Source organism: Budorcas taxicolor, chromosome 9 (genome assembly GCF_023091745.1).
Source record: "Budorcas taxicolor isolate Tak-1 chromosome 9, Takin1.1, whole genome shotgun sequence".
Taxonomy (NCBI): domain Eukaryota; kingdom Metazoa; phylum Chordata; class Mammalia; order Artiodactyla; family Bovidae; genus Budorcas; species Budorcas taxicolor.
Window position 1 is genome coordinate 82657696 of NC_068918.1, and position 17710 is coordinate 82675405.

Below are 17710 nucleotides of genomic sequence, written 5' to 3' on the forward strand. Positions count from 1 at the left end.
TTATTCCAGGCACTGGGAAAGGTTGTATAAATTTGAATGTTGAATGAAAGGACCATGCAAATTAGTTCTTGTAGCCTGTATTTAGTTTTTTAAAGGATAACCTTTTGGGGGAGAGTTGATAGTTTTTCTTTGTTACTAATGCAGTGTTAAGTGTTCCTTTTTGACAATATTCAGAACTGTAATGTTAACCTTAGATGTCTGTCATGCTTGAGAAATAGGATATTCTGCTTAATAATAAGCTAATTATGTATGTGAAACTGCTTGTAGCTGATAGTTAAAGATAATTATTATGAAGGATGTAAACATTTGTGTTTGTTACAGTACTCTTGTTGGCACCTTGATATATATATATATATATATAAAATCAAATTCTCTCCCCCCCCACCCCCCCGCCAGCCACCATTTTTTAAACTAGAGGATTTCTCCTTCTCTCTCCAAAAGCTTGGTATATAGATTTGATCTTATTGGACAGATTTTTGCATAATTCAGATTTAAAATTTTTAAAATAGATGTTTCCTTTTTAAAATATCTTATAATTTAAAAGGATTCTGGTTTTGATATTCTAAGATGTACAATACTCTTCAGCATATCACATTGTTACCTTCATTGTTTACTTAACTATACTCTACAAGGTGTGTCTGTCTGTTTATTATAACATTGTCCATCTCCAGAAGCAGCCCATCAGTTCTTGAGAAGGGACTGTATACTTGCTCCATTGGACCCATAGTGCCAGGCATTAATTGAGTATCTTTGGAATGAGTAATGAATTGTTGGATCATGGGTGATTTGCATATTTTGCCATCTACATGCTTTTTTTGCATTTTTCAGTTTTTCCATACTAAAATATTTTTATAACCAGAAAAAATGTTATAAGACTTTTTTTTTTAAGATTATTTTTTATGTTCTCTCACTGGTTTTTAGATGTCACATTTCAGGTTTTGTGCTTTGGTGTTTACAATTATTTAGTGCCCTTTTTTCTTTTTTTTTGTCCCCTTAAGATGCATTTGAAACTTTGTTCTGAAGTTGTCATAGCGTGTTAATGTTAGTCGCTCAGTCTTGTCCGACTCTTTGCAACCCCATGGACTGTAGCCCAACAGTCTTCTCTGTCTATGGACTTATCCAGCCAGGAATACTGGGGTGGGTAACCATTCCCTTCTCCAGGGGACCTTCTGTACTCTGGGATCAAACCTGGGTCTCCTATACCGCAGGAGGATTCTTTATCATTTGAACCACCAGGGAAGTTTTCATACTGTCACAGTATTCAGTATAAAATTGGGAGTGCTGCCTTGGTTAAAAGCCTGATGTGATGGTCCTCACAGAATCTCTGTGATATGTCTTTTACTTAGCCTTTGCTCTTGAAAACATTCTGATTGCTCAAGAATATTGCTACTCCAGTAGAAATTAACCCAAGTTTTGGAGAGTTTTGTTTTACTTTTTACAGAGATATGCTTCCAGAACCTCAGGAAAAAGTCAGTATTGTTCACATTATTCTTTCAGAATATGATTTTCTTAATGTTGAATCTGCTACTGTTAGTCTAATGCTAGTGTTCCCTCGTCACATGTTGTTATGCCCTGTGTGTCTGATTTTATGTGTCACTTTGTTACATGCTTCTAGTATCAAACATTTTTATGTTGTGTTCCAAACCAAAAGATTGTGCCATATAAAGAAAGGAGACCTCATATATTAGGGAGTAAGAAATTTTGGATATAGAGAATATGTAATTTTTGATTTGTTGAGGCAGAATTTGTAATGAAGTGTATTGGTTTTCAAGTATTAAAGTTGGTGAATATTATGCTCTTTAAAATGACTATCAGTGAAACTAGACTGTTACTCAACTTTTTATTCCTATATGCACAATACTGAGTTTCTATTTTTTTAAGTTATTTAGGAAAAGGCAGAGAAGTTTTTTATTTTGAAGCTATAGTTTCTACTTTGAATTATAAAAGTGATTTTTTTTTTGCAAAAATATTTATGTAAAGTAAAAAGTCTGTGCAGTTAAGTTAGAAAAATAAAGATAAATCATTCACAGCTTTCTTCTGCTTTCTTCATTTTCTGTTGCTGTGTAACACATGGCCACAAATTTAGCTTGAGGCTTAAAGCACCATGTGTTTATTTCACAATTTCCATGGATCAGAACCAGGTACTGATTAGCTGGATCCTCTGCTTATGGTCTCAGCAGGTGAGGTCAATGCGTCAGCAAAGTTGTGCTCTCATTTAAGATTTGTGATCTCCTCTCCCCTGGTTCATTCATATTGTTCGCTGAATATGGTTTCTTACCGTTGTAAACGGATTGAGGCCTCATTTTATTTGCTGGGTGGGGGTAGGGGAATCTCTCTGAGTTCCTGGCAGGCACCCTTGGGTGTCATGTAGCCTTCTCATGTGTGTATTCACATGGCCGTAACAGGGGGCTAGTTCTCTGGTGTCTGTTGTGTGCATGTACTAAGTCGCTTCAGTTGTGCCGGACTCCGTGCGACTCTGTAGCCTGTCAGGCTCCTCTGTCCACAGGATTCTCCAGGCAAGAATACTGGAGTGGGTTGCCATGCCCTCCTCCAGGGGATCTGCCTGACCCAGGGATTGAACGTGTGTCCCTTATGTCTCCCGGACCGGCAGGTGGGTTCCTTACCTCCAGTGCCGCCTAGGACGCCCAGGAGGCTCCTCTTGGGAGGACAGTAGCTCTGCTGGATGAGGCTTCACTCTCAAGGCCATGTGCATGTGTGCTTGCGCGCTCGCTGAGTCGTGTCTGACTCTCTGCGACCCCGTGGACCGTACCCCACCAGGCTCCTCTGTCCACGGGATTCCCAGGGAAGGAGACGGGAGTGAGTTACTGTTTCCTTCTCCAGGAGTTCTTCCCAACCCAGGGATCGAACCTGCATCTCCTGCACTGGCAGGCGAATTCTGTACCACTGCGTTGCCTGGGAAGCCCACACCTCCATCAAGGCTGTTTCCAAATACAGTTGACTTTAACAACATAGGTTTGAACTGTGAGGGTTCACTTACATGTGGAAATTTTTCAGTAGTAAATAGTACAGTACTATGCACCCTGTGCTTGGTTGAACCCATAGCTGTAGGACCTTAGGTAGGAAGGACTGACTGTAAGTTGTGTGTGGGTGTTTGACCATGTGGAGGGTCATCATCCGTAACTCTTGCATTGTTCAGTGGTCACTACACAGTCACATTAGGGGTTGGGACTTCAACATACGAGTTTTGGGAGACAGATACACTGTGGAAGGCCAGGATTGGCAAGTGGAATTAGAACAGGATTGTATTAAAATATAATTGTTATATTTTTCAGAATAATGTATGCATGTAATTTTTTTTAAGTATGAAAGAGATTTTATTGGAATCTCTTCCTTCTCACCCTATGCTGGATCTCCAAACAACTTCAGTTCTTCTGATAACGTTCATATCACTAAACAATAATTTTATATGTGTTTCTTTAATGTTCAGTTTTAGACATTATTTATTGGCCTTTTGCAACAGTGGATGAGGTGTTAGTTGATTGTGCTGCTCGTGCTCTCTGAGTACCTTAATTTTGATGGATGAGACTCTGGATTTTTGCAGGGCAAGCTATTTCCTTCTTTCGCTGTATCTTGTGTGTATTGTGGCTTGTGGTTTTCCCATCAGTCCTCTTATCACATTTCCATTTTCTGGAAGTAGATGACATCTTAACCTTTTCCCCTTCCCATTTTACTTTTTATGTAGTTTTAAACACGTGTAAGAAATTATTCCTTTTTTGCCCTGCCAATAAGGGGAAGAAAAGGAAAAAGTGGTCACCATGCTATCTTGGATCAAAAGTACCAAAATTGCGTCGGTTCCAGGAACTTCTGTGATTTCTGATTTCTAAGGCCATTTGAAGGATCCTGACTAGTACCCTCACGGCCTAACAGACTGTTGTTGGGAAGAATGAATTGGTTTGATTAATATCTTAGGTTCACACTTAAGTTTAATTCCTATTAGACCTAGAATCAGCAGTCTTGAAGCATAAGAGTAACCTGTAAATGAGGAAGGTTTCACCGTAATTTGCTGGTTCTCTTGTATTTTTTATGTCATAAGTTTCTTGTTGCACTCTTTTCAGGGTCATAGTAGAATTCATTTACAATTGCTTAAACTGGAAAGGCACTAAACTTTTTGTAGTGAAGCGTTTGCTTGAAATAGCAAGCACTAAGTGCAACTTTTTGTTGAATTTTGGGTAGTGAGCATTACTCAGTACATAGATGAGGGAGTGCCTGAATACACTTTGCAGGACATGAGATTGTTGTGTTTATTCAAAGGTAAACAAGCGAACGAAATTGTGTTTGTAAGATTAAGAAATAAAATTGCCCCAAATTGGTGTTGACTTGCTTTTGTAAAAAAGTTACATTGGAAAACACCCTGCCCATTCATATACAAATTGTTGGGGACACTTTCTGACATGTAGGGCTAAGAGAAAGTGTTTGGGTTTGGTTGTAGACCACCGCAATAAAGCGAATATCACAATAAAGCGAGTCACGTGAATCTTTTGCTTTCCCAGTGCAGATAAAAGTTACATTTACACTATACTGTAGTCTAGTAAGTGTGCAGTACCATTCAGTCTAAAATGTGGACACACCTTAATTTTAAAACTTCATTACCTGAAAATGCTAGCCGTCGTCTTGTAATCCTTTTGCTGGTGGAGGGTCTTGGCTCAGTGCTCATGGCTTCAGACTGATCAGGGTGGTGGTTGCTGAAGGTTGGGGTGGCTGTGGCAGTTTCCTAAAATAAGAAAACAGTGAAGTTTGGTGCATAGATTGATTCTTCCTTTTACAAACAATTTCTCTGTAGCATGCAATACTGTTTGATAGCATTTTTCCATAGTAGAAATTCTTTCAAAATCAGAGTTAGTCTTCTCAAATCCTGTCAACTACATTTATGTAATATTCTGTTTGTTGTCATTTCAACAATCTTCACAGCGTCTTCACCAGGATAGAACTCTGTTTGAGAAATTCTGTCCTCTTTTTGCTCATCCGAAAGGGGCAGCTCCTCTTCCATTAAAATTTTCTCATGAGGTGCAGCAGTGTAGTCACATCTTCGTGCCTCACTTCTAATTCTAGCTCTCTTGCCATTTCCACCACATCTACACTTAGCTTCCTCCGTGAAGTCTTGAACCCCTCAAAGTCAAATGCCATGAGGATTGAAATCAACTTGTATCAGACCCCTGTTAACATTGCTCTGTTGACCCCTCCTATGAATCATGAGTGTTCTCAGTGGCACCAAGAACAGTGAATGCTTTCCAGTAGCTGTTCAGTTTACTTTGCCTAGAACCACTAGAGGAATCACTATCTGTTGCAGTTATAACCTTACTAAATATATTTCTTATTAAGACGTGAAAGTTGAAATGAATCCTTGATCTGTGAGCTACAGGATGGATGTTGCCTTAGCAGTCATGCAAATGCTGATCTCCATCAGAGCTCTGGCCTGATCAGGTGTGTTGTTGATGAGCAGTAATGTCTTGAAAGGATTTTTTTCCTGAGCAGTAGATCTCAACAATGGATTTAAAATATTTTCAGTCAGCCATGTTGTAAATAGATGTCCTGTCATCCAAGTTTGTTGTTCCAGTGAGAGAGCCCGGGCATAGCAGATTGAGCGTGACCCTTCAAGGCGGTAGACTTTTCACATGGGAGACGAGGACTGGCTTCTGCTAGTCATTGGCTGCATTGGCCCCTTACAAGAGTGTCAGCCTGTCTTTTGAAACTTTGAAGGCAGGCATTGATTTCTCCTCGTTAGCTGTGAAAGTCTACTGACTTCTTCCAGCTTAAGGCTGTTTTGTTCACGATGAAAATCTATAGTGTGTGGAGGTGCCTGCATTAATTACTGGCGCTAGATCCTCTGCGTAAGTTGCAGCATCTTCCCCATCAGCATTCGGTGCGTCGCTTGCACTTCTGTGTTGCCGGGATGACTTCTTTCATTAAATCTCATGAATCAGCTCTGCCAGTTTCACACTTCTGCAGCCTCCTCACCTCCCAGCCTTCAGAGAATTGAGCGGAGTAGAAACTTGCTCTGGCTTTGGCTTTCCGGAACGTGGCAGCTGGTTTACTCTTCTCTCCAGATACTAAGACTTCTCTGTATCCGCAGTAAGGCCTCTTTGCTGGCTCATCATTTGTGTGTTCATTGGAGTCGCACTTAATGTCCTTCAAGAACTTTTCCTTTGCATTTACAGCTTAACTGGTGCAGGAGGCTTATCAGCATGCCTTCTTCACTAACTAACCCAGAGCTGCCGCAACCTTCAGTGTGTCTGCAAAACACAGTGAAGTGAAAGATGCCTGTTGTGTGATAGCAGCTGTGTAGCCTTCAAAGCCTAAAATACATGCTGTGCTGAACCCTGGCCTAATCAGTAGTGGACAACTTTAAAAGTCTTTGTTAGAAATAAGCTTTTTGGTGGGGTAGCCAGCCAGCAGCTAAGAAACTGTTTAGGTTAAAGATTCCTCAGGCCTTGATTAAAGTCATTAGAAACTGATTTGATTTGAAGTTATTTTCAGATCTAAAAATACTCATTTCATATGGTGCCTACAAGTGATAACGTAGAAAATTTAAATGTTACTGATTCTTCGGTGTACCTGAAGGGAGTTGGAAAAACAAAAGAATTCCTGACTTGGACTGAAAACCCAGGCTGCTGTTTAGTATCTTTCCTGTGAATCAATAAGTCTTAAGTAGCCAAAGGAAGGGCAATACTGGGATGTTGTTAAATTTGAGTAAAGGCGTTCTGTGAAGAATTAGATGACATGATCTATGCCTCTTCTCTGGTGATTAGATTTTAAGAAGTGGGATTTTAGACAATCTTGTTGGATAGTTAGTTGAAAGCATATGTATTAAGTGAACCTTTGAAAAGTACTTACTAATTGCTTAGTATTTCTCTAAGTAGTACTTTAAGTTTCTGCAGTAGGTACATTTTTTAAAAGAGCGTCTCTGATAAGAGCTGACTTTTGACACTGTTGAAATGTTTTGTAAGTCTAAATTACATTTCCCCTACCTCGTTCTTCCCACTACCACCCCCACCAGCGCCTCCCTCCCCCTCAAAAAGAAGAAAGAAGCTTTTGATCTGCTAGAATATGGACTAGTGCTTGATCAAAACTTTAGGGTGATTGAAACCACACAAAATGAAGTGAATTGTCAGCTCTGGGAAGACGTTGAGGCGTCTTCATTGTCCTAGTAATATAAATTAGTATGGAATGTCCCTTCAGGAACCTGAGTGAGTAAGTGTTTGATGCACACTTGAATATTGTTCATTTAAATGGAAAATGCCTACCAAAGAGAATTTTAATAGTCTCTAACCCTGTTGAGTGATTTACATGTGTTTTAAAGCTTTATATGCAGTGTTTCTGTGAAATGAATATTCTATTTTGTAAATGAGAAAACTAAGGTTCAGAGGTTTGGCAGCTTGTAACAGAGTTGGAATTCAAATTCAGGTGTTTCTGTGCAAAGCTTGTACAATCCTATGTCTTATATGTATTTGCCCACTTAAATTTATTAACAAATTCTTCTTCTCTATCAGACACTGAGGATAAAGAGTGGATAAAGGGAAGCAAAGATGCAAGCAAAAAAGGCAGAGTTTCTGTTCTTAGAGCTTTTTTCTAGTAGAGGAGTAGTAGCAGGAGTAGTGTGTTAGTTGCTCAATCATGTCTTGACTCTTTGCGACCCCATGGATTGCAAACTGCCAGGCTCCTGACTGTTCATGGAATTCTCCAGGCAAGCATACTGGAGTGGGTTGCCATTTCCTTCTCCAGGGGATCTTCCCAACCCAGGGATTCAATAAACCCAGGTCTCCTGCATTGCAGGTGGATTCTTTACCCCTTAGGAGAGGGCAGGTCTGGATCTCAGATGGGCTGCAGTCTGTACCTGCCAACAACTTCTGGGAAATTGAACTTTGCTTTACAAAGCTTGCTGTAGATACTGCAGAATGGGTTCATGTTATTTTGCTCCTGGCGAGTTGACTTGCATGCAGTTAGATTTTATAAAACAGACAAGTAGAAATTGAGGCCACGAGCATATTAAAATTTGGTGTGAGTTTAACAGAGGAGGTTTCTTAAAGGATCTGATGAGATTGTGACCCTGGTTAGGGTTACATCAACAAGTGGACACCTCTGTGGGAACTTAAAGGGAAAGATGTTTATATTTCTACCAGGGTTCATTTCAGCTTGGACAGTTCTTGGGGTACAGTTCGCCTCTTAGTGCTTAAACTGCTTTAAAGGAACTTATATCCTTTGTCTCATGATTGTCAGTCTTTGTCATCCTTTGAAACAGTACTTTTAAAAATCAGATATTCGTTAAATAATCATACAAGTGTCACATTACTGTGATGAATATTTCAAAGGTGAATGGCAGTACAGTGAGGGTATAAAGGAGACAGTTCTGATGGGGCACATGGAGGGAAGGCTTTCCTCATTAGGAAAACTAGTGGGGAGAGCCTGGTTCTGTACCAAATAGAGGAAGGCTCTGTGGGATAGGGAACTGAAAAAAGACCATTGTGCCTAGTGCAGAGAGCTGGGGAAGGGCACATGGCAGGAGATGAGACAGAAATTAGACCAGGCACGGGCGTTGTTTTCGTAGATTTTTGTTTCTGTAGTGAGTGGAAAATTGTTGAACTTTTTAAGGTGGTAGAGGAAATGGGTGGGTATCAGTCACCTGATCAGATCAGTTTTTGAGAAGATAGGCATGCCATCTCCATGTGAGAGCCGAAGGCAATTTGGACTTGGGTCATGGTGGTGGTTGGAGGAAGAAGAGACAAATATGAGGAAAACTGGGTAAAAATCAGTAGAAGTCAATGATAAATAGGTTATAAGGGGTGCTGGAGCAAATATATCAGAGGACTACCTCGTTGGTTAACCACCTAAAGCTGTTTTGAGTTGCTTTCATAGTCTGTTCCAGGTTGTTTTTTTTTTTTTTTTTTGGCTGCACTGGGTCTTTTTGGCGAGGGCTTTTCTCTTGCTTGGCGAGGGGGGCTGCTCTGGTTGCAGTGTGCAGGCTGCTCATTGCTCTGGCTTCTCTTGTTGGGGAGCTCAAGGGCTTCTGCAGCCTGGGCTCATGGGCTCCGTCGTCGTGGGTCCTGGGCTTCTAGAACTCAGGCTCAGTAGCTGTGGCGGACGGATTTAGTTGCTGGGCGGCATGTCAGATCTTCCAGACCAGGGATTGAACCTGCGTCTCCTGCTTTGGCAGGCAGATTCTCTACCACTGAGCCACCAGGGAAGCCCTGTTCAAGTTGTTTATTCAGGATCATGATGGCCAAAGCTTGGTCTCTCGACTTCTAGGTAATTGTGGTTAAATTCCTAGCATTACCTAGGACCCACTTTTCATCCGGATTTGTTTAAGCTTAGTTGTCTTCTGCTTAATTCCCCTACCTTGTCTTTAATTGTTTTCTCTCTAAGCAGTATTATCCTTTGTTTATATGAGAAACTTTAAAACAAATTTTGGGGGGAATGGTGGGATTGTTGCTAAACGTTAGGTCTTGACTTCTGAAAGCAGTTATATGGAGACATCCTTCACATACCACACAGTTAACCAATTGAAAGTGTGTAATTCAGTGGTTTTTGGTATGGTGGTGCAGTCTTCACCTCAGTCCATTTTAGAATATTTTCATCACCTGAAAAAGAAATGCTGTACTCGTAATTATCACTCCTCATTTCTCCCCAACTGGCCCAGCTGTGGACAGTCCCCAGTAGGTTTCTTTTTCTGGACATTTCATATAAATGCATTTCTATAACATGCTCTTTTAAATGTGACTTTTTAAACTAAGCATGTTTTCGAGGTTCATCTGTGCTGTAGCATGCATCTGTACCTCCTTCCATTTTCATGGTTAATATTTCATTAATTCGGTAGAACACATTTTGTTTATTCATTCCTCATCTGATGGACATTTAGCTGGTTTCCAATTTTAATGAATTTTTTATGAATAATGCTGCCGTGACTGTGTATAACTTTTTATGGGAACATATATTTTCACGTCTGTTGGGTATATACCTGGGAGTGGAATTGTTGGCTCATACTGCATATTATCATGTTTAATTTTTTGAAGAACTGTCAAACTGTTTTCCAAAGCTGCTATACCATTTTGCAATCCATTAGGGATATGTCAGGGTTCCAATTTCTCTACATTCTTGCTAACACTTGTCTGTCTTCTTTGATTATAAGCAAGTAAGTGTAAAGTGATAATCTCATAGTGGTTTTGATTTGTATTTGCTTGATGGCTAATGATGCTGAACTTGACTTTTAAAAGAAAAGCAGAGCTTTAATTTCACTGAGGATGTAAAAATAGAAATGTTTCGTAATTTCATGTAATTGCATAGAGACCATTAGTTTTACTGTGTTTAAAATTTGTTCTTTATCATCAGTTGTATTCCCTGAATGACTACAAGCCACCCATTTCTAAAGCGAAAATGACCCAGATTACTAAGGCAGCCATCAAAGCTATAAAGGTGAGTAACACTTTTTACTCTTCTGTTTTCAAAAGGAAATACTCCACTAATATTTTGGAGGAGGGATAATTTTTACAGATTATATATTTTCTTCATCTTTACAAAGTTATAGTACATGTTCCAAGATTTGAAAAACACAAAAATTAAAATCTGTCGCCTACAAACCCTCCCAACTAGAGATAAACACTTAATATTTTCATAAATATTCTTACATAAACTTTGAAGCAGTCATTTTCTCTTTTTATAGGTAAGAATTTGGATACAGGCATATTGTGGAGAATGTGTTTAACACTGTTATTTGTCACACTGACTTTATAGAATCTGGAAATACTAGTTAAGAAAAGTTTTCTAAATAAAAATTAATGTGTTGGTTTTTTTATCTTATTGATTATACTGTAGATTTGAAAATAGACCTTTATGGAAAATAATTGGATTACATTGTACATAGGACATTTAAACTCTGGGAAGAGGCCACAGGTACTTAGCTGTTACTCTGACACAGTGGTTTTGAACCTGTGTTGACATATGGATACTGCTACTGCTTTGTCACTTCAGTCATGTCCGACTGTGCAGCCCCATAGACGGCAGCCCACCAGGCTCTACCGTCCCTGGGATTCTCCAAGCAAGAACACTGGAGTGGGTTGCCATTTACTTCTCCAGTGCATGAAAGTGAAAAGTGAAAATGAAGTTGCTCAGTCGTGTCTTAGCGACCCCATGGACTGCAGCCTACCAGGCTTCTCCATCCATGGGATTTTCCAGGCAAGAGTACTGGAGTGGGTTGGCTTGCCTTCTCCATGACTTACGGATACTTCTGAAAATCTCAGAAGATTGGACTGTCCAGAGAAATACACACATGTACAAAATTTTGCCTCAGAAGGTTGAACTGTTTCTAGAGAAATACACATATGTACAAAATTGTCAATAAAATTTCTTGGCTTTGGGGACCTTCTGAAGCTCAGCCATAGACCCTTCTCCAAAATGTCCTTATCCCCTAAGCTAAGACTCCCTGTTCTAGTCCAGTTGTTAAAATTGAGTATGAGTGAGTGGTTATTTTTAATTAAGTAGATCTGCTGTAGGTTCTCAGTGATATGTTTTTCTGCTCGGAGTAAGAACATCAGCCATAACCAGAGGCACCATTATTTAAATAAGTTATCTTTATTTTTTTGTTTTTGTTTGTGTTTTTGGCCTCACTGAGGAGCCTTTGGAATTTTAGTTCCTCAACCAGGGATCCAGCCCTGGGCTCCCAGCAGTGAAAGCGCTAAGTCCTACCCACTGAACTGCCAGGGAATTCCTTGGATAAGTTATCTTTGAATAATAGCATTATCTGTTAGATTTAACAGATGATTCTTCATAGAGAGTCTCTATTAGGAAAAAATTTAGATAGTTGATTTTGCAGCATTCTAACGGCCAAATACCTGAATGGTCTAGTGGTTTTCCCTACTTTCTTCAATTTAAGTCTGAGTTTGGCAATAAGGAGCTCATGATCTGAGCCACAGTCAGCTCCCAGTCTTGTTTTTGCTGACTGTATAGAGCTTCTCCATCTTTGGCTGCAAAGAATATAATCAGTCTGATTTCGGTGTTGACTATCTGGTGATGTCCATGTGTAGAGTCTTCTCTTGTGTTGTTGGAAGAGGGTGTTTGCTATGACCAGTGCCTTCTCTTGGCAAAACTCTATTAGCCTTTGCCCTGGTTCATTCCGTATTCCAAGGCCAAGTTTGCCTGTTACTCCAGGTGTTTCTTGACTTCCTACTTTCAAATCCCTTATGATTATACAGTGGAAGTGAAAAATAGATTTAAGGGACTAGATCTGATAGATAGAGTGCCTGATGAACTGTGGACTGAGGTTTGTGACATTGTACAGGAGACAGGGATCAAGACCATCCCCGTGGAAAAGAAATGCAAAAAAGCAAAATGGCTGCCTGGGGAGGCCTTACAAATAGCTGTGAAAAGAAGAGAAGCGAAAAGGAAAGATATAAGCATCTGAATGCAGAGTTCCAAAGAATAGCAAGAAAGCCTTCCTCAGCGATCAATGCAAAGAAATAGAGGAAAACAACAGAATGGGAAAGACTAGAGATGTCTTCAAGAAAATCAGAGATCCCAAGGGAACATTTCATGCAAAGATGGGCTCGATAAAGGACGGAAATGGTATGGACCTAACAGAAGCAGAAGATATTAAGAAGAGGTGGCAAGAATACACAGAAAAACTGTACAAAAAAGATCTTCACAACCAAGATAATCACGATGGTGTGATCACTCATCTAGAGCCAGACATCCTGGAATGTGAAGTCAAGTGGACCCTAGAAAGCATCACTACAAACAAAGCTAGTGGAGGTGATGGAATTCCAGTTGAGCTATTTCAAATCCTGAAAGATGATGCTGTGAAAGTGCTGCAGTCAGTATGCCAGCAAATTTGGAAAACTCAGCAGTGGCCACAGGACTGGAAAAGGTCCGTTTTCATTCCAATCCCAAAGAAAGGCAATGCCAAAGAATGCTCAAACTACCGTACAATTGCACTCATCTCACACGCTAGTAAAAGTAATGCTCAAAATTCTCCAAGCCAGGCTTCAGCAGTACGTGAACTGTAAACTTCCAGATGTTCAAGCTGGTTTTAGAAAAGGGAACCAGAGATCAAATTGCCAACATCCGCTGGATCATGGAAAGAGCAAGCAAGTTCCAGAAAAACATCTATTTCTGCTTTCTTGACTATGCCAAAGCCTTTGACTGTGTGGAGAAATAAACTGTGGAAAATTCTGAAAGAGATGGGAATACTAGACCACCTGACCACCTGAAGAAAGCTGAGCGCCGAAGAATTGATGCTTTTGAACTGTGGTGTTGGAGAAGACTCTTGAGAGTCCCTTGGACTGCAATGAGGTCCTGCTAGTCCATTCTAAAGGAGATCAGCCCTGGGATTTCTTTGGACGGAATGATGCTAAAGCTGAAACTCCAGTACTTTGGCCACCTCATGTGAAGAGTTGACTCTTTGGAAAAGACTGATGCTGGAAGGGATTGGGGGCAGGAGGAGAAGGGGATGGCAGGGGATGAGATGGCTGGATGGCATCACTGACTCGATGGATGTGAGTTTGAGTGAACTCCAGGAGATGGTGATGGACAGGGAGGCCTGGCATGCTGCGATACATGGGGTCACAAAGAGTCGGACACGACTGAGCGACTGATCTGATCTGAATGGCCAAATCTTAGTTTTCATACTTGTAATCAATGTCTAAATAGCATTAGAGTTCAAATCTCTATTTACATGTAGAATATGAAAGATAAGGACATGAGCAATGAACACATTTAACCTAGAGAAATTTCTTCAAAGAAGTGATTTTTCAGTGACTCTGATGAGTAATAGCTTCTTGTGCTTTCTTTTTGTTCTCCATCATTGTGGTCTGATTTCTATGATCGTGATCCTGAGATTGTGCAGCATACATATTATCATTTTTGTTCTGTGGAATGGTTGATGCATTTTAATAAAAGCTTTTGTTGGACAGAATAGTTTTTAATTGAAGACCTTTAAGGAATAGGTATTAACATTGTTTACATTTTTCAGATGTTGGAATGGTCTAAGAAAATTAATTTGCAACAGAATAAAAATAGCTAGATTTAAGTTTTTCTCTCAGTCAAGAGAGAAAACAGTTTACAGTTGAAACATGGTTTACTGTACTATTTTGATTTATTGGTACTTAGTTTTTTAATTTTGAAAAAATAGAAGCATGTTGCAAAATACAGTGAGCAATACAAAGCCGCTTAGAATTTCCAGGTATTAGCATCTTGGCCAGTACATTTGGTTAGTTCTCTACATGTACACACAGACACACATACACACTTTGTCAGGTTTTTTTGACTGAGTCATTTGAGAACTCATTTCAGAATTCATTTAGAATAGCACATAATCCCTAAATACTAGAATTTTAATGTCCTAAAGCAAAGAGATTTCATAGATCAGCAAAACACATCCCATGCAAGAAATTTTACTTTGATGCAACATTATTATCTAATATAATCTGCACTTTGATTTATCATTTGTCTGAATGCTAACTTTAGTAGCTAATCCCTGCATTTGTTCATTTTCGGGATCCAGTCAAGGTCTTGTCATATATTTGTCCTCTTACCCAGCCTTTTGCTTTGTTTCTGTTTTGTTTTTCATTGACATTTTTGAAGAGTTTAGATCAACTGTTTTGCAGTACTGTGTTACTTTAAACTGCATTTGATGCATATATAAATTGATATTTGAACTGCTTTTTCAGTTAAATGATAGTGTGTTTCATATTAAGGCAAGTCATCGGCTTTTTGTCAGTGTTAAGAGATGATTATTGTGATGGGTGTTTGTTACCATTGCGCACTGTCAATGAAACCTCTGATAACCTGTTATGGAAAAAGATCTATGTGAATTGAAAATCTTTGAATTAACATTTATTAAGCTAACATTTAGTTTTAGTCTGAATTACATATCATACAAAAAGTAACTAGAAGTAAGAAGCTCTGGCAAGATGTTTTCTAGAAGAATTATTATTTAATAAAAACCACTCAGTGTGTAAATGGTATTTTATATATTGATTTAAAAGATTTAGTTATTTATAAAGTGCCTGATAACTTTTAAGTAGTTGTTTTGGCGAGTTTTTTTTTTTTTTTTTCTTAAATAACTTAAACTGTTGAGTAGACTGTTACTTTGCAGTAAGGAAACTTTATTGTAGATTTTGATTTGGTGAATATGATTAATGAAGGTTTCCTAAATTTTTTACTTTATAAATGTTGGATTTCATGCTGCAGTTGAATGGTCTTGTGTCCCAGTGTCCCTTAAGAGAATAAATTATGGGATCACAAATATAAAACAAAGTACAATTGAGGCTAGTTTTTTAAACAGAAATATGTTGATTATGCAATTGCCATTGAACTATTAGGTACAAATTCCAGATAGTTTTTGTTTAACCTATCATTTTTATTTTATTCATTTTTAAGTTTATTCATAGTGTTGTTTTATAAAACTTAAATGTAAAGGGTTTTCTCATAATTGATAAAAGCTCATTTCTGATTTTTAATCCACGTGCTCCCTTCTCTTCTGCTGAATTCATTTTGGCTGATCCATTCGAACATTGTACATCTCTATATTTTGTTATATGTACATGCTAGCTTCATTTTCTAGGAGAAGCAGAAGATAATGAAGTTGAAAACAACTCCCTTGCATACATTTGTTAATGTTCTTTATTTTCAGTTATTTGATTTTTCTATGGCAACCCACTCCAGTATTCTTGCCTGGAGGATCCCAGGGACGGGAGAGCCTGCTGGGCTGCCTCTATGGGGTCGCATAGAGTCAGAGGCTACTGACGCTACTTAGCAGCAACAGCAGTACTAACTTAATTTAGCCAATAAAGTGTTACTGTTGGAGATCTTTACTTTTCCTTCCAGGAAGGAAGAATGTACATCTACCAGTGGCCTACCACCATATTTGGCATATAACACACTGGATATATTGACCATATACCTACTTCAGGAACCTTTACTGACTTTAGCTAGTGCTCATGTTTATGTTTGTTTATGTTACGTTTATCTCGGAATTCATGATTAAAATTCATTGCTTTGTTGATAAACCTTTGAAGCTTTGTTAAACTGTATATTTAGCAAGAAAGTTCTAATCAAACATTTAAAATCTTTTTTCCTTTTAGTTCTATAAACATGTGGTACAGAGTGTTGAGAAATTCATTCAGAAAGTAAGTATATAGTTTTCCCTGTATATGCTAAACGTTCTGTAACTGTAGAGTAACACCCCGTGCTATTCTCTTTTCAAATACCCAATTTTAAATTGTTTTGATGACTGTTCAAAAGTGATTCCATTTGTTTTAATTTCTAATTAGGAAATAAAATGAAACTGCCTTTCAAATAATTCTAAAAACGAAAGCTTTCAGGTAGATGTGTTTGTTAATTTGCATTTCCATAGTGAGCATCTGTTCCGTGAAGAAAATATTTCAGTATGATTTTTTTAATGAAATTTTAGATTCATTGCTTTTTATATAGCCTTTAAAGAAGTCCTTATTCATTTCAAGCTTAATGCCTAGAGAGCAGTCCTCCTTGTAGATAAGATGTAGTAAAATTGCTAGCCACTTTTCTTCTGCTGATTCATTTTGTCTCATCCGTTAGGGCAGTATGCATCTCTACATCTTATTATTAGACCTGAAGTTCCATTTTCCAGGGTAAGCAGAGGGAGGCGAAGTTGAAAACAGCTGTTTTTGCATACATTTAGTAATTTTTTAGGTAACCAGAGCCCAAGGTGACTAGGTTATATTTCTTTGCTCCTTTGTGATCAGTGCCTTATCTGTGCCACTTTTTTGGGGCAGGAGTACCATAAGACTTACGATTTGTAAAATGATACTGTAGGAATCTGTCATTGAATTGAGGTTTGGTATTCTGCCCTTTGTTCACTTGCCTAGATGTGAGCAGAACCAGTTTGAGAATCAGAGGTAAATAATCAAAGGTAAATCAAAGGACATAAATTGCAGTATGTTTCTTGAGTGAAAATAGTTGACTGGAGGGGAGGGTGCGTGGATTAAAATAGTATTACTGCATCTCCAAACTATCTGGATAATCTTGAATAAATCATTTAACTTTTATTTGATTCAGCTTTTTTCCCCTCTTAACATCTTGTTTTCTCAAAACTTAAAGTATTGGTAAAACATATTTTGAGATGAACAGCTAGTGAATTGAAGCTTAAGGTATGGGTTAAAATAACAGGTATGCTATATGTTTAAGGTAAATCTAACTGTAAGATAGAAATGTTGGTGGTTAGAAAATTTCATTGTTATAAAACTTTAAAAAGGTTCAAGTGTCTAAACAGTGTGTCTTGAACTTTCTTTTGTGCATAAGAAACTTGCACAAATTACCTAGGGATCTTGTTGAAATGCAGGTTCTGATTTCCTGAAGGTGGGTCATATAGACTCTGGTAAAACCGAAGCAGATCAGGCTCTGGTTAAGTTTCCCCTGAGAGTTGTTCAGTCTCTCATTGGTATCCGACTTTGCGACCCTATGTGACTGCAGCACGCCAGGCTTCTCCGAGAGTAGACCTTGTTAAGCCCTGAATGCTCTGGCTCTCTTGGAAAGGTTCCTTTTCCTCTCCTTCTGTTGGAAGCATGCAGTATTCACTTTCAGAATTCGTTTGGTATCAGATATAACCGTGTCCTGAGACAGCCCTCTTTTCTTACACGCTACTGTCAGCATCATTTAGTGCTTTGTAAGTAAAGCCACAGTTAATGCAAAGTATAAAAAAAAATCGCTCATGATATTGGAGGCTTAG

General features: G+C 38.7%; 1 protein-coding gene across 1 annotated transcript in view; it reads left to right on the forward strand.

Moving 5' to 3' along the window:
* Nucleotides 1–17710, forward strand: part of SCAF8 (SR-related CTD associated factor 8) — an 88716-nt gene that overhangs the window by 31568 nt on the left and 39438 nt on the right. The window contains 2 exon segments of the mRNA XM_052645860.1: nucleotides 10342–10425; nucleotides 16089–16133. Of these exon segments, the coding sequence (XP_052501820.1) occupies nucleotides 10342–10425; nucleotides 16089–16133 (129 nt within the window).